Source organism: Rhinatrema bivittatum, chromosome 2 (genome assembly GCF_901001135.1).
Source record: "Rhinatrema bivittatum chromosome 2, aRhiBiv1.1, whole genome shotgun sequence".
In the NCBI taxonomy this organism is placed as follows: Eukaryota; Metazoa; Chordata; class Amphibia; order Gymnophiona; family Rhinatrematidae; genus Rhinatrema; species Rhinatrema bivittatum.
Genome location: NC_042616.1, coordinates 198030651 through 198053354, shown reverse-complemented (window position 1 = coordinate 198053354; position 22704 = coordinate 198030651). Strand labels below are relative to the sequence as shown.

At 42.6% G+C, this 22704-nt stretch overlaps 1 protein-coding gene across 6 annotated transcripts in view; it reads right to left on the bottom strand.

The window, feature by feature from the left end:
• Positions 1–11135: 11135 nt before the first annotated feature.
• BZW2 (basic leucine zipper and W2 domains 2) overlaps positions 11136–22704 on the bottom strand; it is a 201468-nt gene continuing 189899 nt past the window's right edge. For all 6 annotated transcript variants that reach the window (XM_029589024.1, XM_029589026.1, XM_029589023.1 and 3 more), the window contains 2 exons: positions 18570–18692; positions 11136–11609 (listed from right to left, as the gene is read on the bottom strand). In XM_029589024.1, the coding sequence (XP_029444884.1) occupies positions 11581–11609; positions 18570–18692 (152 nt within the window). In that variant the 3' untranslated portion in view covers positions 11136–11580. The remainder of the gene's footprint in view (positions 11610–18569; positions 18693–22704) is intronic.

Here is a 22704-nt window from a genome sequence, read left to right as displayed (position 1 = left end):
CTAATCCAGTGGATCTCTACCTGGCTTCTTCATTGTAGGAATCACAATCTCAGAAAAGGTACCATTAGTTTTACTCTAGATAATGACATTTTAGACCAGTGGTTCCCAATCCTGTCCTGAGGATCCCTCAGCCAGTCAGGTTTTCAGGATATCCACAATGAATATGCATAACATGCAAAATTTCCTCTATAACATGCAAATTTTCTCTCATGCATTGTTGCGCTCGGGGGTGGACCCTTGTTCTGGAGCAGTGAAGAACAGCTCCCTGGTTGGGACCAGGAAGCATCTGCTCCCAGGGGGTGGAGCACTGGAGGAGACAGAGGCTGGGAAGAGCTTCACCACTGGAAGCCTGAGGTCCCCCCGGGTGGAGCCCGTAGGGAACTTGGACTTAGGTGGGCCTCGCAGGGTCTCCTGGAGAGATGGTAGACTGGCGTGCCCACGGGCAGGGAAGGAGTGCAGTCGGGTTCAGAGCTGGAGGTCAGATGGAGCAAGGAAGACCAGAACAGTGTAGGCGATAAGGAAAGGGACAGAGCCAGAATCAGAAGACGTAATCAATCAGGCAAAGGTCAGATACCAGGAATCAGTCCGAGAGTGGTCAACGTAGCAAGGTCAGGTTCCGGAGGTCAGACGAGGTCACAGGCAGGCTGAGGTCAGAAGGCAGGCAGCAGGCAGAGTAGTCAAGTAGCAGGCCGAAGTCAGTACCAGAGAGACAGTCCAAAGGTACTACCTGGGGAGACGGACAGACGAACACTGGAACAGAAGGACGCTGGAACAGTAGGATGCAGGAACAGACGAATACAGGAATAAGGCTGGAACAAGACTGGAACAAAACTGGAACGAGACTAGAACAAGGCTTAGAACGCAGTGACAATCTAGCAGAACAAACCCGATTGCCAAGGCAAGGAAGTACAGGAAGGAACTTCCTTAAGTAGTTCCTTCAATCAGGGCGCGCCGCGGGGCTAGGACCCGCCCCTGGCCCTACAAGAGGCCGGGCGGACCGCGCACACGTAGGGGTGTGGCCAATGCCATTGGCGACGCTGGACTCCAGCATGAGGCCTGGTGCGCAGTAGAAGGCCCAGGAACCACCGCCGCAGGACGCCGGGGCCTGGAGGAACTTGCGGCTGCAGCTGGGGAGGCCGACCTGGGACCTGCTAAGGAGCCAGAGAGGTGAGCAGGCCCATGCGCGGACAGGGCGCGCAACATGCATATTCATTGTGGATATCCTGAAAACACGACTGGCTGGGGGGTCCCCCAGGACAGGGTTGGGAACCATTGTTTTAGACAGAACTTTAAAAGATATACATGAGTGCCCGTATATGTGCATATATGCATGCAAATGCGTATGTACAATTTAAAATACACCATGCGCATGAATGTGTGCCCCTAATATTAAGCAAATGTAGTCTGTGTATTTCCCTTAGGACTCTGTTGGCTTTAACATACGCATGCATGCAGATTTTAAAGCATGCACCCATAAAGGACATTCACAGTTTTACCAATTAGTCCACCAGTTTGCCCAGTCTTTCTCTAGTTCACCAGACCCCTCTGGTTCTTCAGCTTGCACGCTTTCCAGTTTACACCCTGTCATTTTAAGCCTAAAATGAGATTTCTGCAGACTTACACTTTATCAAGAGCAGAAGTAAATATACATTGCTAATAGCCCACTACACACTATGGCCACTAGATTTAAAATACAGATTTATGCGCATAAAGGTTGGGCTCGCCCTGGAATGCACCCTTTTTCCCATGTGTTTGGCTTCTCATGCACACTCACATATGTGCGTAATTGGGCTGTTTTAAAATATAAGTTGCTTGCTCTCAGTTCAAATACCCTACCACTACTCCCTTCCTTCCAAGTTCACGCCCCCCTTGCGCCCCCTCTTTTCAATAAACTCTTCCCACCCCCCTTACCCCCTCCTATACACAGTAGTTCTATGTTCATTGTAAAGCCTGTTGCTACTTTTTGTTCCTTGTTAACCGATGAGATGATCCCAACGACCATCGGTATATAAAATCTGTTAAATAAATATATGGGCCTTTTAATGCGAGCAACTCTCAAAATTCACCCCTTAATAGTGCTTAAATTTGAAAGTCAACTTGCTAGACTTGATAAAATTCTACCATAAAACTATCCAGTTCTGTTGATTAAAAGTAGTCAAAGAAGGAAAGGGAGGGCAGAGCAAATCATAGTCCTTGCAAGTTCAAAGACACTTCACTTCTTTTCTTCCAACAAAAACTCCTTTGAAAAATGTTCAGATTGGTACATTTAATAGTTGCCCCCCTGACATGGACCCCGTGTTTCTCCACAAAGGCTGCGTCGGGAGAGACAGCAAATCAGGAATTTATACCCTAAAAATAAAAATCAAAGAACACATAATCAGGTAAGGACCAAATCCAGGAAGGTATAGAATACAAGTTACAATGATTACATGCCTCTTAAAATAACAATCTTCCATGTATAGGGGAGTTTGTGTTACAAACCCATCACTAGGTCATTTAAAGATGCCAGGTAAAGAAATACGAGCAGTGTACTCCAAAGAATGCACCAGACAGCCAATCAGAGTAGATGCCGTCATCAAGGTTCAAAGCACTCAACAGTAAATATTTCAAAAGGGAGCAGTCTGTTTCTGCGTTGACAGATTCCATGTACAAGAAAATGTTAGAGCAAAGGAAACAAAAGGTAATATGTCTGGCATTGTGATGAAACATAAAAAAGAAAGGACAGGCCATCATTCATGTGCATAGCCCACATAATGATGCATTAATGATACTGACCAATCCTAGAGAATGCCAAAAACTCAGTAACATTAAACCAGAGTTGCCAAAATCAGATGTTCTCATAATAAAGAGACTAATATATTATGTCATTAGAAGTACCCCCTGGTTTGTTTGTTTTTTTAGCTGAAACCAAAACCTATATATTCCATATACATAATCCTTTGCCCAAGGGAAGGGCAAGGGAGAGGGGAGGAAAGATTTCTGGCAACATTGCTTTTATTAGTTAAAAAGGTGCTCATTTTGTCTTGGAATGCTGAGGAGGTTCCTATGATTAAAACATGGTCTGACCATACACAGCACAGCACATGGACGGAATCCCTTACAGAAAAAAAGAGTTCACTCATGCTAAAAGAAAGCTGGTTTATAGGGGATATCTTCAGCTCTGGGCATTGGTGCGTAAACTGCTGTAATAAGTTTTGCTGACCCTTATACTCTTTTGGGGGAATTCTAAAAGCCCTGTGTGTGCCAAAGTCGGGAGATACGCGCAGAAGTTGGGCCAGCATGCGCCACTCAGACTTTAAAAGGTGGCCTTGTACCCGCGCATCTTCCGCTATGTGCACAAATTAGAAGTTTAGAAAAAGGGTTGGGGTGTGGGCATGATCTGGGGGCAGGGCATGGGCGTTTCGGGGAAAGGCCAAGAGACGTGCTTACGCACAGAGGTGCCCTTGCCACGTAACATTTCTACTGCTATGGATGGCGTGTAAATTAACAAAACAAAAAATTCCAGGCTAGTCAGTGGGGTTTTAAGGGTTGGGGCTAACAGGGGAAAGGGGAGGCTAATAAATTAGGGGGGTTGAAATAGCTGAAATTGATTAAAAGAATCCCTTCCATAGTGAATGCAAGTGGACAATGTTGATGATTTAAAGTTTCAAATAAGGCCCAAGAAACAGCGTGTGATTTGTTTCTTATAAGATAAGGATAGACAACTGTTTCATTGCTTCCCATCAGGTCGATACAGTAACGTGCGGTTGAAGATTCCCCGTCTGTAACGTGCTGGGAGCGCACAATACAGACGAGTAAGGTGATCCAGCAATACAGTCTCCAGTTTCACGCGTCCGTAGCGCTTCTTAAAATAGACGCATAACCCTTTCCGCACCCAGCATGTAAATGATGTGTAAATGAACGAATTAGCTGTATAATGAAGGAATTAGCTATTCCCCTCCGATACTGTAACGGGCGCTGATATTATCTCCTTAGTAACCCGCTGTTTTGCCGCGGCCTTAACGTGTTAGTTTACCGCCTCCCCCTAGTAGGAGTTAGGACTGTGAGTCTAGTAACAAATCCATCGACACCGCTTAAGATACTCAAAAACAATAAAACACAATAAAAAAAAAAAACGATACAGAGATGATCGAGAAAATGTAATGCTGTGGGACACATACAAACCTGTCAGAAAAAAAAATTTTTTTTTAAATACCTGTCACTTTCCGAATCGTGCGGTCATCCAGGCAGCAGCGGGAGCCGGAGGGCCGCGTGGGTCCAGGCGGCCGGTGGCGGGAGCCGGGTGTTCGATCGAGGCCGCGGGCGGGTGGGCGCGTGTTCGATCGAGGCCGCAGGCGGGTGGGCGCGCGTTGGTTTCAGGCGGGCGGCGGCAGTGGCGGCGGGATCCGGGGGGCGGGTGGGCGCGTGTTCAATCGAGGCCGCGGGCGGGTGGGCGCGTGTTCAATCGAGGCCGCGGGCGGGTGGGCGCCTGTTCATCCAGGCCACGGGGGCGGGTGGGCGCGCGTTGGTTTCAGGCGGGCGGCGGCAGCGGCGGCGGGATCCGGGGGGCGGGTGGGCGCGTGTTCAATCTAGGCCGCGGGCCGGGTCGCACAGGCGCGCATTCATTCAGGCGGAGGGAGCCGGCGGCGAAAGCGGCCTCCGGCAGCCCCCACCGGCAGTGAATGAATGCGCGCCTGTGCGACCCGTGCGATTCGGCGCTCAAGGCGTGACGTCACGGCATGTGACTGCCTTGAGCGCCGAATCGCACAGGCGCGCATTCATTCACTGCCGGTGGGGGCTGCCGGAGGCCGCTTTCGCCGCCGGCTCCCTCCGCCTGAATGAATGCGCGCCTGTGCGACCCGGCCCGCGGCCTAGATTGAACACGCGCCCACCCGCCCCCCGGATCCCCTGCCGCTGCGCCGCCCGCCTGAAACCAACGTGCGCCCACCCGCCCGCGGCCTCGATCGAACATGCGCCCACCTGCCCGCGGCCTCGATTGAACACCCGGCTCCCGCTGCCGGCCGCCTGGACCCACGCGGCCCTCCGGCTCCCGCCGCTGCCTGGATGACCGCACGATTCGGAAAGTGACAGGTATTTAAACATTTTTTTTTTTTTTTTATAACATTCAGGTTTTTACATATTTTTGGTTTTTTGTTTTTTACACTTCCTGGTGCCTGTCATTTGAAATGACAGGTACCAGCGCACCCAGGTTACTGTATAGGCGCTGTATTAAGCGCCTATACAGTAAAATGGGTTGCGCGGGCATAACCCTTCCCTAATGCTTCGCAGCCGCGGCATGCATTTGCATGCAATTAGAAGAGAGTATCAGGCGCTAGGTCAAGAGAACTGTGCGTGCGGGGAGGAAGGGTGCGCCTGGCAATGCCGCACTCTTTCTGCCGCGGTTTTAGAGTATCGATCTGCTTGTGATTAAAAAAGTAATCTTCCTCAGGATTTTCTCAAGGAAATTAGCTTTCACAGAGTAGTTAGAAATGCATATGTCTTCACATTTTCATCTGCAAACAAAAGGTGCTTATCCCCGCCCCACCCCACCCCCGCCCCTTTTTCTAAGCCCCAGGACTTAGACGTATCCCGGGGCTTTAGGCTCGGCGCATGTAGGTCTTTGAAAATCTGGCCCTTAATATACTCCTTTTTGTCTACAGCAGCTCAAGCTGTTAGAAAATAAATTTCTATGCGCCCTGAGACAGAAATCTAATAGTTTAACTTTTTAAAATTCCCTTCTAAATGTATTATTAAGAATAGAAGGGATATGGTAGTTTTCTGGAACCAGATTTGAAATAATTTCCACACATATCATTTCTGCCCCTGTTGTGTCAACCGCAGAAGCTGCAAGTGAAACAGTTGTGATAAGTCAAACTAATAGGCTACAACTGAATAGAATGCTTTGGCCAATAGTAAGATATGTATTTGTTTTATACTGTGAAACTACCTGTTTTTCACTTAATATGGATAACCCCTCTCCCCATTATGTGTGGATTTCAGCTGTTATAAGCCTTTTCTCTCTCTTTTCTTTCTACTGGTTTTGTATTGCTTAATGTCTCTACTTTAAACTTATTACAAGCTATAAAATTGTTTTCCTTATTTCTCTGTAATAGAAAATTGAAATGCACAATAAAAAAAAGGAATAGTGCTCAGCAAAATATTAGGCAATCTCATAAATAAACTTATGTGATGATTGCACAGCTTGAATTCTCTTTTTTTTTTCTTGCTCTTTAATGTTGCACTAAAATGATCACATTTATTACATTCTGAATAATACTTAGCTTTCTGTAAGTAAATTGATTTGGCCGCTTGAGGACTACAAATGGTGTTATATTTGTATTTCAGCTTCTGATGTTGCATTATCTTTCCTGCTCTGTTGATTCTCTTTGTGTTTGATTTCTCTTTGCAAACTATGCAGTTTCTGCTTCCTTAGCTTATTATTTTCAGTATGAAAGTTTATAATAATCACTCCCTTAACAACTACTTTAAGGGGGAAAAGATGGCATCTGGCTAAGCAGATGCTGAAGAAGTGAGAGCCTCTCGCTGGCCTTTCCTGTTTCATAGTTTTCCTTTAATTATTTGTGTGCTGGAAGAAGCGGAAAGGCGAAGCCAAGTCTTACCCTGCGGGATCTTCAGCAGTTGTGGCTGCGTCTGTGGACGTGCCAGTTGATAAACCCCTCTAGGAGGGACACCTGGTAAAGACCGGCATGGCATCTCCAGGAACGGATTCCACCACCCTTACCTGAGGGCTTCCTTTGTCTTGGTGGCATTCCAACAGTGCCCCTGGACCTAGATAATAGGAGGGCCACTGTAACTGGAGAGTCCGCTGTGGAGAAATGGTCCAGAAAGAAATGGACGCAGAGGAGAATTTTGCTGTGAGACACAGGAGAATTGCAGATCGATTTCTTTTTTTTTTTTTTTTTACATTGGCTCCAGTGACCCTCCACCCCACCTGATGCAATTTCTACCTACATTTTCTTGCTTCGGGCTTCCTGTGCTGCATTTACTAACAATAACTCTTTTCTGCACAGTAAACTGGACTCTCCGGAGAACAACTTTAAAAATGTACAAATATTAAATTTCTCCAGAATGAAATTGCTTTTTCCTTATGATATAAAAAAAATAGCTCTTGGATATATTGAAAATTTCTCCACAAGCGATTCACCTTATTTTGTGCCGCTAAGGAAATGGTTACCAGCTGCACAAAAAGGGGACTACAGCTTCTGGTATCCGTGGATAAGCTTGGATGTGTCTGCTCTTATCTTAAGTCATTGTAACTAGAGGGACCTTAATAGCTTCCTTTAGAGATAGATAGGAATTTGATTATGAGTCTTTATTTCAGAATTGGTCCTTCCTTGTTTTTTTGGTCAGAGAGTTAATATTTTTCCTGATTTGTCCTAAATCAATGCAGGTTAATATGAAGAACTTTTTGGAATGCAAGGCAGAGTTTGGGGATATGTGCTTTTTATTTATTTATTTTTTTTATTAACTCCCTTGTAAATGTATTGTTTTGTATCAGGGGAATACATTTTTTTATGAACCTGAATATTTAAATATTTTTTTGAGCAATAAGAATTCTGTATAATATTTTTTTCTTTCCAGTGATTTTGGGTTAGATGGGCTATGGTAATGGTGCAGGTTAGGAACTGTGATCTTATTTAGGAATTATGCTGCTTGGCCTTTCCTTATTTAGACTTGGGATCATGTCAGAGAAATAGAACCTTTAAGTTTGTTTCTTTTTCCTTCATTATAATTGAGTATTTTCTGTACATGATACATTTCTTATACATATACAATATCTTAGTGTATCTGTTAAAATTCTAAAGAAAAAATGTAAAAAGAAAAAAATAATTGCTTTAAAAGTATCCCATAATACTCAACAAAACCTCACATAAAGGAATAAATAAAATATATTCCACAATTGCCTTGTTAACTTGATCTATGAAATTTGGAACTTCCAGAAGCCTAGCATTAAAGCACCAAATCAGACTGGTCAGACATCTCTTCCCATTTCAAAGTTAGAGATTCCAGCATAATTAGATATTATACTATACATCTCTGCCTGAAGACAGACATTTTGGATATCAAGAAACAGTCTGTTGTATATATTTGATGACGAAGTATATTCTCCATCTGCAGGATATAAAATTCTACGTGGTTCTAAAAGCCCTCCCTCCCTCATCAGTGATTTAATCACCTTTAGAAATTTCATGTCTACCTTTAAATGTAAATTATCTTAACACCACATCTAGTGGTTGACTGACATCTCCTCCTACTAATAGGTGTATCAGCTGTAGGGGACATATGGTAAGCAAACTGAAAGAATTCCAGGCAACCTCTCTGGGGCATGTGTATAGTTACAAAAAGTATTCTTTCCTGTAGCCACACATGCGGCACCTGTAACCTGCCTCCCTTTTTTAGTATCTGATGTTTGAGAAATCAGTTTAAGGTTCAGGATTTTTTAAAATCACGATAGCCTCTACATTTTTCTTCCCCACTGCTGGTGAAAAGATAAAATCTCAATCCACCCTCCCCTTTTCAAATCTAAAGTTTTCTTATAAGAGAGGTGTGTGTTTTTTTTGTAATACTACTATATAGCAGGGATCTCCTCATTAACACAAGTTAAAGTCCTTTTAAATGGATGACTCATTCCATATAGATACCACTCTTAATTTAATCCCACATAAATTTAGGAAGCCCACCTTTCAAAACTGTCGGTGGTACACTATTTGCACAAACACCGGTGGGACCACGCAGATTTATGCTAGTGCTAATATTTTATAAACCGTGAGGCGGGAGCTGCACCATTTATAAAATGCCGCGTATTTCTGCCCTGAAAGTACGTGCGTGTGTTTCAGCACACGCGCATAGTTGCAATGCAGGAACACGCATACTTTCTCTCCCCATTTTGTAACATTTCATTCATATGTTTTTTTCCATGGATGAATTATAACAATGTGCGTGTTATAACCCAGAACTAAATGCAGAGGCAGGTATTTTATAAATTATGTACATACTCCGCTTCTGAAAATACTTACTTGAATGCTTACTTGGAATCACCAGTTCATCCAGACCCTCCAGCACCTCACCCAGAACCCCAACCAGTTCACCTAGACTTCCCACCCAAAAGACAAGTATGATTTCAAATGCACAAGTAGATAGCAGGTGTAAAAGTGTACAAACAAGTTCAGTAATGTATGTGCGTATACCACTTACAAAATAGCAACGTGTGTGTGTGTGTGTGTGTACTTCTGACCTCCACCCTGGAATGTCCCTAAATCACCCCCTTGTTTCCCTGTTAACATTTACGTGTGACACTGCAAATGCACGTGTCCTCTTGTGTTTTAAAACAGCATAAACACACATACATGCTACTAATATGCATATATGCTAATTTTACATGTGCAACCCTCACATAACTGTTTGAAAATTATCTCCATAGAAAATAATTTATCCTGGTAAAATGACTTTGCTGAAAATTGCCCTCCTCTGGCCAGCTACAAATGTAATCCAGCTTTCAAACCATGTGTACTTTTAGTAAGACTAAAAAGAGGTGTTCCTGTGTTGTTTACTGTAGTGGAATCTTAAGGCAATGGTAAAATTAACTTTATTGTGTATCTATAAATTCTTATTTCTGGGGAAGTCTTTAGGTCAGGGGAGTAAAACCACATGCAGGCAGGGGCACTATTCTATCCTGGCTTGGCCACTTGCACCAACAGGAAGCACAAACTACACAGGCAATTTTAGCATGCATGCTTTGGAGCTGCTAATTTTCAAAGGGAAACAACGTGTGTTCTTTCCCTTTGAGAATCTGTGCAATGAAAACATGGGATAAAAGTACTTGCACGTACTGCAAACAATATGGGCTATTCAAAATTACCCCCCACCCCCCCCATAGTTCACCATTTCCATGCCTTCATAGTTAATTAAAATTTTATTCCAGATGACTGAAACGCAAATTTATACATTGTTTAGAATTAGTGACCAGCATATGCCAAACCTTCTGTGATTTCTGCAACTGAATCCTTCCAGAACTATAAATTGTAAACTTGTCCTAGAAGAAACATATGGCCTCATGAGTTGCATTCAGAAAACCTGCAAGAGGAATCTGCTTTTCAACTTTTCCTTCCTATACCTTGTATTTCTAACAAAAAAACCTTATTTCTTCCCAATAAATCTAAAAACAGGGATCAAGCAATATATATTGGAAGTGCTGCTAAGAAATCTAACATCCTTCCATTACTCTTCCACTCATTCATTTTCCAGTCTCACTATCTCACTTATTTCAGACATAATTCTCCAACTGCCATGCTCAATCAGTTCCTTACCCAGTGAACACATTTCTGCTAGTTTGTTTACCATTCTTCTACAGAGAACAGTGTTAAAACCTTACTGAAATCTATAGGCCTCATCTACTGCTCCACCCTGATCCATGAGCTTAGTCATGTCATCAAAGAACTGAATTGAGTTTGTTCGACGAGATACACTCTTCAAAATCTCATGTTGTTTTCTGAGGTCTTGTCATCTATTTGCTTCAAGGTATGCGTGTTTTTAATCACATTTTTATTGTTTTGTCCACTATTGATATTAGACTTACAAGTCTGAAGTTGCCTGGTTCTCCTTGTTCCCATCTTTGTGAAACGGACCTACAATTACTGTGAGAGGTGTAGTGAGCACGTTCGAGCTCTTTCAGTATACAGGTCCCATTTCCTTATCTACTTTCATTTGTATACACACTTCCTCTGTAAAACTGGTTTGTGATCATCTTTTCTTACTTGTTTATGTCTCAATACCTGGCCTTGGCCACATTGCTTTCCTCTTCTTCTCTAAAAACTGAGCAAAATAACTTGTCCTTTATTAAGGTGAGCCTCAGAAGAGCAAGTTTACTTTCCCAAGATCTAGTCCATAAGACGCAGAACAGGAAAAAATCCTTTGGAAAAGAGCACTGTCCTTGAAGACTGTCACTGTCCACCCTGGGACAAAATGATGTACCTAATATGTGAAATAACTTTTTCTTTTTTTTTTTTTTTAAATGTAGGCCTAGGAAGTCTCCATCTATTAAGCTGCCCTACCTTTGTGCATTCTAAGTGTATTCTGCTATAGCAACACAGATAGAAAATACACGCTGGAATCTAAAATACCTGAAAACACTCAACTCAGATACAAAAGCCATTTATTCAAAAAAAGTAGGTGGTGTCAAATCACATACACAAGCAAATACTGAACTACAAACACAGACAAAAAACCCCCAGAACACTCTTGGGTGGAGGATGTGAGGAAGGGGGGGATTATTGTTCACATGGTACCTAAAAAGACAGCTAATAAAAAGGAGTCCATGGCCACTTCATGTCACTCCTCCTAAAGGGCTCCTGGCTGAATGGCTTTTGATTAGGTTTGTGTACAATGTGCCAGAGGCAGAGTCCCAAGGAAAGTACCTGGTGCTTCAAGGGGTCATTACAAATTCTTTCTTCTACACAAAGGGAAAGGCTAGCCTATGGTTTTCTGTATGACACTGAAGTTAAAGCTTCTTTTTCCTGAAGGCTACCATGTCCTCAGATGGCATTCCACAGCAGATTAGAAGCTGTACTCTGCTGAACGGTCTCAGTTCTCCTCACCTTCTGACTCAGACTCTAGGGGGGGAAGAAAGTAGACCAGCTTTAGTTACTGACACACAGCAAACATGATGCAGTATATACCATTAAAATAACACATCTTGTTACACCTGTGCTGAACCTTTAACAAACCTGACTAAACATATGCCTCTCTTTGACATGAAAGGTCTTTGTGTGAGCAGAATGGATGTATTTCATATTTTATTAGAGCTGTGGCCAACCAAACAGAGAGGAATTGACAGAGAGGAATTGTCAAACAGTGGACACTAGACACCCTCTTTATAGTCATTCAGTAGCAAAACAACATCTGAGGTTGTGCAGGAACTTCCCTATGGCAACAGGGATAATTAACAACACACCTGTGACAGCCCTTGAGGAAGTGCAGCAAGCACAACTAGAAGGTGATGCATATAGGGAAAAATAACCCATGCTATAATTACACAATGTTGGGTTCCATATTAGGTGCTACCACCCAAGAAAGAGATCTAGGTGTCATAGTGGATAACACATTGAAATCGTCGGTTCAGTGTGCTGCGGCAGTCAAAAAAGCAAACAGAATGTTGGGAGTTATTAGAAAGGGAATGGCGAATAAAACGGAAAATGTCATAATGCCTCTGTATCGCTCCATGGTGAGACCGCACCTTGAATACTGTGTACAATTCTGGTCGCCGCATCTCAAAAAAGATATAATTGCGATGGAGAAGGTACAGAGAAGGGCGACCAAAATGATAAGGGGAATGGAACAACTTCCCTACAAGGAAAGACTAAAGAGGTTAGGACTTTTCAGCTTGGAGAAGAGATGGCTGAGGGGGGATATGATAGAGGTGTTTAAAATCATGAGAGGTCTAGAACGGGTAAATGTGAATCGGTTATTTACTCTTTCGGATAATAGAAAGACTAGGGGGCATTCCATGAAGTTAGCATGGGGCACATTTAAAACTAATTGGAGAAAGTTCTTTTTTACTCAACGCACAATTAAACTCTGGAATTTGTTGCCAGAGGATGTGGTTAGTGCAGTTAGTGTAGCTGGGTTTAAAAAAGGATTGGATAAGTTCTTGGAGGAGAAGTCCATTACCTGCTATTAAGTTCACTTAGAAAATAGCCACTGCCATTAGCAACAGTAACATGGAATAGACTTAGTTTTTGGGTACTTGCCAGGTTCTTATGGCCTGGATTGGCCAGTGTTGGAAACAGGATGCTGGGCTTGATGGACCCTTGGTCTGACCCAGTATGGCATTTTCTTATGTTCTTATGTCCTGCTGCTGGGATTAGCATGAATATCTGAGTGACCGAATTGCCGGCTGCAGGGCTAAAGGAGGAATGGACCATCAGGAAGGATTTAAATCATCTCCATTCCCAAGTCAAGAGCTGAGAAGGCAAAATGTGAATCCTCTACCAGCCTCAGACCTGTAACACTGGTGAGAGGCAGATCATGCAATGCCTTTGTATCCTCCCATTGTTTGAGGAGGCCCCCGCACCGTGCAGGATCTTGTTACAGCCAGCTTACAAGTGCTGAAATGTGCTCATCGGTAGAAAGAAATATGACTTGTGGATGGACATGAGAAGATGAAGAAATGGTTTCCAAATCAAGGCCTCCTGATCACACACAGACCTGCCTCACAGAATAACCAAAATATGAAATCAATCCAGCCCTTACATATTTATCTTCAGAATAATCATTGTGGAAAGCCTGAAAATCATACTTGTTTGGGGGAGAAATCTCAAACATTGGATGTGGGAACTACTTTATTAAATGAACTTGGTGATAAGTGAAAAAAAATAAAACAATGGACAAGCCAAGAGTAAGCTAGCAAAAAAAAAAAAAAAAAGCTTTCAAAGCTCGCCATGCGAAACTAGAAAATGTAACTACACTGCCAAGAAAAATGAAGTGATCATGATCACCCCAAAGAGTTATAACATTGTGCTGATTATGGCAGAAGCAGGTTTAAAGGGTCAAACATCTGCAGTCTTCTTAATATGATTGCTACTATTACTTATCACTTCTATAGAATGCCTTGATGTAACCTGCACTGTCAAAAACAGATAAGAGACAGGCTGTACACAGCAGAGCTTACAAACCAATCAAGACAAACATACAGGTCATGAGAGACTTTGGGAATTTCATATATTAAGAAAATGGTTAAAATCAATAAGATTGTTAAGTGGGAAAGTCAAGAATTAAGATTTAAAAGCAGTCTTGAAAAGGTTGGTTTTTAGACTGGATCCGAATAAGGCAAGAGAAGGAGCATATCACACCAACTCAAGAAGTCTACTCCAAGCATATGGTACAGCCAGGTAGAAAAACCAGAGTCGGTAGTAGAGAAGGTCATAGACAGGAGTGACTTGCTTGATGAGTGGCATTCACAAGGAGGGGTGTCAGGAGAGATAGTAGAGGGGGTAGTGAAGAGCTATACAGTGAAGAGCTCTTGTGGAAATGGATAGGGAGCCTATGTAGGGACTTGAGAAAAGGGGTTATATGAGTGTAGAGACTTTGACAAAAGATAAGTTTCACAGCTGAGTTTTGAATACATTGTAGAGGAGAGGAATGGTTCACTGGGAAACCTATGAGGAGCAGATTGCAGTAGTCTAAACAGGAGGTCATGAGATAAGGCTTCTGATAGCATGTTCAGAAAGGAAGGGATGGATTTTGGTGATGTTACAGAGAAAGAAACGACACAACACATTTTATTGGTGTTTGGACATGTGTAGAGAAGGATAGAAAGGAGTTGAAGATGACCCCAAGGTTACTGGTTGAGGGGATTGGGAGGATGAGAGTGTTATCCACAGAAATAGAAAAAGGGGGAATAACGGAAATGAGTTTGGGGGAAAGATGAGGAGTTCTGTCTTGGCCATGTTGACTAAGGTGGACTGGAACATCAGCAATGTCAGACAAGCAAGTTGAGATTTGTGATAAAATTTATGGTGTAGAGAGGTGAACCTGGGAATCATCAACATAAAGATGAATTGAAAGTCATGAGAGATCAGAGCACGAAGAAATTAGTATATAGAGAGAAGAGAACCCAAGACAGAGCCCTGAGGCACACCAATTGATAATGGAATGGCAGTAGAGGAGGATCTACCAGAGGACACACTAAAAGTATAATGGGAATAGTTAAAAGAGAACCAAGACAGGATGATGTCCCAAAATCCATGTGAGGACAAGGTAACAAGAAGTAGGCGGTGATGAACAGTGTCAAAAGCAGCAGATAAGTCAGGGAGGATAAGGATTGTGTAAATGCCTTTGGCGAGAGTGGATTCTGTAGAATGCAGAAGGTAACAAGCACACTAGAGTGGATTGAGAATGGCTTGAGATGAAAGAAAGTCAAGACAGTGGTTGTTAACAGGATGTTCAAGTAATTTGGAAGCAAAAGGGAGGAGGGAGAAAGGACAATAGGTAGCAAGTAGTGTCCAGTGAGGTTTTCTGATGGGTGGTGTGATCACATCATATTTGAAAGCAGGGGAACAGTTGCAGTAGAAAGTGATAGACTGAGGATGTGACAGATGAAGGGATGATTGCAGGGGAAACAGAGCTGAGCAGTTGGATGGGAATGGGGTCATTGTAGAAGTAGCATGTTTGGAGAAAGAAAAGATGGGCAGTTTCCTCCACTGTGATTTCAGAAGGGGAGGAAAAGTGACAGGGGTCAGGGGAAGGGGACGGGGAATAGAGGTGACCTGATTGAGAAAAGACTAATTTTGTGAACCTTGTCATAAGTAGTCAGCCATAATCTGGGCAGAGAATAAAGGAAGCAGAGTGGGAGGCAAAAGCAGTTTGAGGAGGGAATTTAGTGTGACATGAGACAGTGAGGATTGGAAGCAAGAGAGTTTGTCAGACAGACAGACTTGCTTGGCAAGTACATTAGCAGACTGAAAGGAGATCAGCATGAATTTGAAAAGTATGAAGTTGACAAGAGCATGGGACTTTAGCCAGACATTCTGCAGAGCGGGCACAGGAATGCAGGATGTGAATTCTGTGGGTAAGCCAAGAATGAGTAAGGAAAGGGGCAAAAATGTCTAAAGCTGAAGACAGCATAATGTAGTAAGAAGCAAATGCCTCAATGTAGAGAGAGGACGGATGAGACACTAATGGAGAGAAGCATATGATTCCCGAAGGTATTGGTGGTGACTGGACAAAGATGTGAGGGAGGGTAGTTTAGTGTGAAGGTTATTAGATGATGGTTTGAGAGGGGAAGAACTGAGGTGGAGAATTCTGAGGACAGCAGTTGAAAGAAAGACTAGGTAAGTGTGAGTAGGAGCAATAGAACACAGATGGAAGTCAAATGACGTTAAGGCAAAGAATTTTGAGGCACAAGAGTCAGAGGGGTTGTCAGAATTGAGATTAAAGTCTCCAAGAATAAGGGAAAGGGAAGATGACTCAAGGAAGAAGGAAAGTAAGGAATCAAAGCCAGGAGGGGGAGGGTCAATAAACAACAGCTATCTGGAGAAGTAGTGAGGTGAATAAGCAGACGGAGTGGGCCTCAAGACAAAAAAAAAAAAAAGAGCGGGATTGAGGTGGAAGAAGACGTTGAAACCGACAGGAAGGGGAAAGTAGCAGTTCAACCGCACCACTACAGCCTATTTGCAAGGTGCATGGGAGAAAAGATAACCTCCATGATGGAGAGTGGCAACTGCTATGCTCTACTATGTTATCTGAGGCTTCCCATCAATTGTGGAACCCTGGCAAAATACTGTAATTCTAAGTCTGATTTAAATTTAATTGTAATCCGCCTTGAGTCCAATTCTTGGAAAAAGTTAGAATATGAAATGTTTAGAAATAAGTAAATAAATCAAAAGACTTGCTAAACCTCAGTTTTCAGTTAATTTGTCAATAGTTTACATTTCTCTAGCTATCTAAAGGTGGATTGACTGCTGAAATGGAGCAGCATATCTGATAGGGGTATGCACAGAAAAAATGTTCAGTTCAGTTCTTTCGTTTTTGGTGCATTTTGTGTTCAAATTTCATTACATTTTTTTCTTCAGATTTTTTTGTTTATTGATTTTCAGCAACCTTTTCTGCACAGAGTTTGCAATTTGAGCACACAAGTTGCCCACAAACAAATAAGCTGATAATGCTGTGAAGTTTTGGAATGAATTAAGGTGAGTTTCATTTAATTAGTAATGAACCAGAAACTGATTAATTTGTCGCATTTTACTCATTCATTTAAAATGAAATGAAAGGCATGTCAAAGGTAGGTATACACTGCTCCATTCAGTTCCTGGGTACACTCTGCAAGGTTCCATCATCACCACTTTTAATGTTCCCAAGAGGCAGCCCCAGCTTTTTCATTTAGCAAAAAAACCCAGATTTTTACCGAGATGCTATGGATACTGGGCACAGACCTTTACAATTTCAGCAAAATAAATTTGCATTCCTTAGTTTTATATAAAAATGGGACTCATTTTACACTATTTTCTTTAAAAAAAAAAGTATTCATATTGAGGTAGATCTTTAAAACATACGCGATCGCGTACTTTTGTTGGCGCACCAGGTGCAAACAAAAGTACGCTGGATTTTATAAGATACGCGTGTAGCCGCGCGTATCCTATAAAATCCGGGATCGGCACGCGCAAGGCTGCCGATTTTGGGCAGCCTGCGTGCGCCGAGCCGCGCAGCCTGCCTCCGTTCCCTCCGAGGCCTCTCCGAAATCGGAGCGGCCTCGGAGGGAACTTTCTTTTCGCCTGCCCTTCCCTTCCCCTGCCTAACCCACCCCCCCCCGGCCCTATCTAAAACCCCCCCCCTACCTTTATTTCGTGATTTACGCCTGCCCAAAGCAGACGTAAATCAGCGTGCGCCAGCGGACTGCTGGCGCGCCATCATCCGACCCGGGGGCTGGTCCGGAGGCCTCGACCATGCCCCCGGGCCGGCGCCTTGCCCCCGGGCCCGCCCCCCAAATGCCGATTCATTCTAGACGCGCCCCCGACACGCCCCTTTTCGAAATCCCCGGGACTTACGCGAGTCCCGGGGCTCTGCACGCGCCGGCGGCCTATGCAAAATAGGCGCGCCGGCGCAGGAGGACCCCGCGCGCGTAAATCTGGCCGGATTTACGCGCGCAGGGGTTTTAAAATCCGCCCCATTCTTTTCTCAATCAGTTTATTGGTACCTTACCCATTATGTAATTACAAAAATGCATTGCAGTATATGTAATACAGGATTTGAATACAGATATTGAGTGAATTTAGACTTACAACATAATGTATGCAGTCACATATAAAAATACAGATTATTCATCAAATTGTGCTAGGGCCTTATCGTGGGCATTAGGGCTCTAACGCCTGCAATAACGCCATGACGCATGCAATAAATAACACATAGCAAGATGCATATGCACATTTTAAAAATTTAGTCAAATGGGAGGAGTTTATGAAAATGAAGGGTGCTTAATGTTGCATGTGATAGCGTAAATGCACGCTGTAGCGGGATTTAACGCCGGAAATAACTACACCTTTTTTCCTGGCATTATGCCCAAAACAGGATTTGTGACATTTATCGCAAATCCCGTTGAGTGAGAGAGAAGAGACGGTGAGAGCCAGGGCCTCTGGGGAGGCACACATATTAGGCAATTTTTTATACCACTGTAAGAGGAGCCATTCTCAACTTGAAGTGAGGTTTTGGTGATCGGCTAGGTTTTGGGGGTAGTTTTACATGCACAGTCAGAGATACGAACAGCACAGTAGACATTAGAGATTTTATGTGATTTGGAGTCATGAAAGGTACAAAAAGATGAGATTTGTACAATGTACTCTTGACCTAGCTTGATGCATTCTCTACCTAGTCCCCCTTTTTTTTTTTTAATCATGGGCGCTATTTTTCACAATTTTATAGCAAAATGATGAATCTAGGGCTTAATGAGCTCAAGCTAAACTTGTATCATACTTACAATGAAAACCCAAATGTTATAAGATGTCCTTAAAACAGAAAAGAAAAAAATTCCACATTTTCCTATGAAAAGGGTAAGTTTGACAGTATGATTGGAACATTACCTTCTTCAGCATTTTGTAACCACTCCACAAATTTCTTCATTTGGTCGAGAAAGACACTTTTGCCTTTAGCGACATGTGCTTCTTTGTACCACTTCAGGATGGCTTCCTCACTCAGGACATCAGCTGTAATTCAGAGCAGTTATCAAATAGGTCAGCACACATCTATGAGGCAGAAAACATTTTGAGCTACTGCAGTGCTTTCAAATTGCGAGGCCACATGAAGAGCATCACCTTAATACCAGTTTGATACACAAAACTAAACACCCTTTCGTTGTGCAGTCAGAACTGATAGTACATGATAGGCTGTAACATAACACAGTACTGTAGAAGATAAGTGCAGAAAAAGGCTACCAGGCCCATCTAGTCTGCCCAATTATTCTGTCCACACTGCTAAGGATACATCCCAGCTGCCAGCCACAGAGTGTGACTACCTATAACAATTTCTCCTTCTCTAGAACAATCTTTTTCAGTCTTCCTTCTTTGTACCCCACCATCCTGCGTATTAAGAGCATACAAGATTGATTCCTTTCAGCACCCACCTCTTCATGCCTCTAAATACAAATCTCCACAAATAATTTCAAATAATCAGCAACACCAGTGTGCCTGCAGTTTGATCATCCAGCATCCTAGTTCTCCTGCATAGCATCCCAGACATATCCAACAACATGAGTGCCTGGGTTTCTATTAGGACTGCTAATTATAACAGAACTTGCAGCCTGCCACGCAGACCCAGTTACTGGTCCATTCTACTATCACAATCTGCCAGACAAATCCAGCCACATGGATGCCTGTGCTACCACTAGGACATATCATTTCATGTTAACTTCTTTGCCATACATTCTGACAGCCCCAATACCCATTGTTGAATAACGTGAATACTGTGCTATGAGCACTTTTCTGGCATTGCCTGTCAATCTTCTCCTTTGGAGCATTAAATTATGAGTTCCTTTACTTTAACACAGGTTTGCTTCCTATGCATTATTAATACTTCAGGTATTTAAATATTTACATCATATGTCTATTCTCACCTCTCCTCCAGGGTACCCATGTTTCTAAGTCTCATCTCATAAGGCTTCTGCTGGAGACCCCGCACCATTTTGGTAGCTCTTATCTGGATAGCCTCTGAATTTAACATAATAATCTAGGTAAGGTCTCACTAAGAACCTGTACAAAGGCATAATCACAGCATTCAAGACAAATCAGAGAAATATATTTTTCACTCAGTACATGATTAAGCTCTGGAATTCACTACCCAAGGTTGTGGTTAAGGCTGTTAATGTAACTGGGATTAAAAAAGGGTTGGACAAATTCCTGGAGAAGTCAATAAACTGTTATTAACCAAGTAGATTTAAGAAATAGCCACTATTTATCACTGTGCGAAAGCAGCATGGGATCTGTTTACCATTTGGGATCTTGACAGGTACTTATCTGGACTGGCATGTGAGGAAGTGTACAGAAAATCACCTTAAAGGCCAGAACACAGCTATCCAGCCCAGTCTTCATTAAGGATCAGTCCCACAAGGGATTATGGGTGAAGGAAGGCTCCCTTCACCATACTATAAGAAGCCAGGGCTGAGAAAGGTTAGACAGACCCTGGGAAGCAAACAGTAACCCAGTTTATGTGAAGACCTGCTATGTGTAATGTCTGACCGCTACCAATTCTGCAAGGTGACCTGTATTTGTTTTCTGTTTTGGTTTCTCCCTGTAAATAAGTTTGCACCTAAGAAAACAGCCAGAGTCTGCTTCCTTATTTTCTCCTGGCTGTTTCCTAAGCCATGATTGGCCACATTATCACATGGCCACTGTTGGAAACAGGATACTGGGCTTGATGGACCCTTGGTAAAACCCAGTATGGCAGTTCTTATGCCCCTCTTTAAGCAACCTTCTTCTGGCTACTGCCTTGTCACACTACTTGCCTACCTTGAAATCATTGCACATAATCAACCTGATGTTGCCTTCCTATTTTTTTTTTTTGTGGACATCAGTATCTCACCCCTTATTATTTGTGCCCTTGAATTTCGGTGCCCAGAATGCAGAAGTCTGCATTTTTCCATATTGAAACTTAGCTGTCAAACATTCAACCACTTTTCAAGCTTACTTAAATAACTCAGACTTCCGGTGACATCATGCAGCTGTGAAGTTGGGAATCTGAAGAGCTCCGCTTGGGCTGCCCCTTAACACCTCGATTTTGTCGTTATTTGTGAAAACTTTCATGCCACAGAACACAAATGGCAAGTGACCACCAGCGGTGTGACTAATGAGAGGTGTGGGAAGGAATGACGGCAAGACCGTAAATACAAACGCGGGATAAGATGAAAGCTGGAGATTTGCAAATGACGTCTGAGTTTGAAAAATCGATGCAAGAAGCTTAAAGCTGATTTAATCAAAGAAATTTCCAAAAATGGAAGACAAATTAATCAAATCACAATCATCAATAGACGAAATAAAAGAATCTATTGAGACACAGATTCGTAGAATCGAAGAACTCGAGTCCCAGATGGTGACACAGTAAACAAACACAGACCACGAGGAGATAGAAATGCAGGCCTTAAAGAAAGAAAATGCGATCTTGAAAGATCAAATCGAAGATGAAGAGAATAGAGGATGGCGAAATAATTTACGTATCATTGGCGTCCCAGAATCAGTGAAAGACCCCAATTTAGTACCACTAGTCCAGGTGCGGCTACTGGAAACTTTGGGCCTGTCGTTGACGACGGAACCGGTGGTAGTGGAAAGAGCCCACCGACTGGGGACAGTTAACCAAAATACTACTAAAACGAGGCCAGTGATAGCAAGGATATTGAATTTTGCCAAAAAACAAAACCTTCTCCTGACTTATAAAAAGAGGAGCAGCGCAACCCCTAAAATATGAAGATTCCCGTTTCTCTTGTTCAATGACTATTCAGCAAAAGTCTCAGAGGACTGACGGGCATTCTCAGGAATATGCGCAGAACTTTATAAAAAAGGAATCAGATTCACATTGCAATATCCCGCCAAACTAAAAATTACTCATGCTGGAAAAACGACTACATGTTTATCTAAAGAATCAGCACAAAAATTCATGGCATCTTTACATTCTGAGAACAATGACCAACAGGACTCCTAACCTTCCTGCGCCATTTGAATCTAAGAAAAAGAAACAGAAACACAGTGAACTGAGGCCTATTCGTGCCATTAAAGGCCTACGTTCCTGCCAATCAAAGTAGGCATTACAGAAATGCTTCCAAAAGAAAGAAGGAAGGTGCTATCGATCACGGTGAACCAAAGGCCGCATAAACTAATTGCGGGTTTTTTGGGAATGGTATCATGCACAGTATAAGTTTAAAGTCCCAGAATTAAAAACAGATATTGTGAGCCCCTGAAGCCCATAAATGTGTTACATAGTCAAAGAGCTGATCTCACTGCGCTTGCTAGAAATCATATTTTAATAAAACCGGTTAGACTGGCTTGGCAATATTTTTGCTGTGACTTTAAGATAAATCCTTTTAGTACCAAATTATAATTCTGACTGGAAATCCGGCATTTTTACCAGGACTGAACAACCAGATATTTACACAGTGGGAATCAAAGGACATAATATCTCTGGAGAACTTGTTTTGTGCAACTAGCCAAACAGTAATGTCTTTTGACCAATTGAGCTCTCAATTTCAAATACCACCAAGACAATTCTATATGTTCTTACAAGCGAGACACTATCTGATGTGCATACTGGCTTGTAACCCAAATCTTTTTGACCCAGAATCTGTACTTAATATATTTGCTAAGGTTAAAAAAGATTGTAACTCATTGTCATTCTGGTATAAATTGCGATTCAGCAAAGAGGCTGAACATCTTTGTACACTGATAGCCATCTCATGCTCGAACTTACTGGGACATTCGGTATCACAAAAGGACATGTTAAAGTATTTTGGATATGTCTTTTCCACATCGGTGGATGCCAAGATTCAGGAAATGCAATTTAAGCTGCTACATAAAATGTATATAGACAATGTATGTGCCTGCAAGATGCATATTTCCACTACAGATACATGTCTGAAATGCCACAGAGACAGAGGCACAGTGCTACATAATTTTGTGTTTTGCCTTTCTCTATTTCCCTTTTGGAGTGTAGTGTTCCAAGTCATAGAAGGTTCCA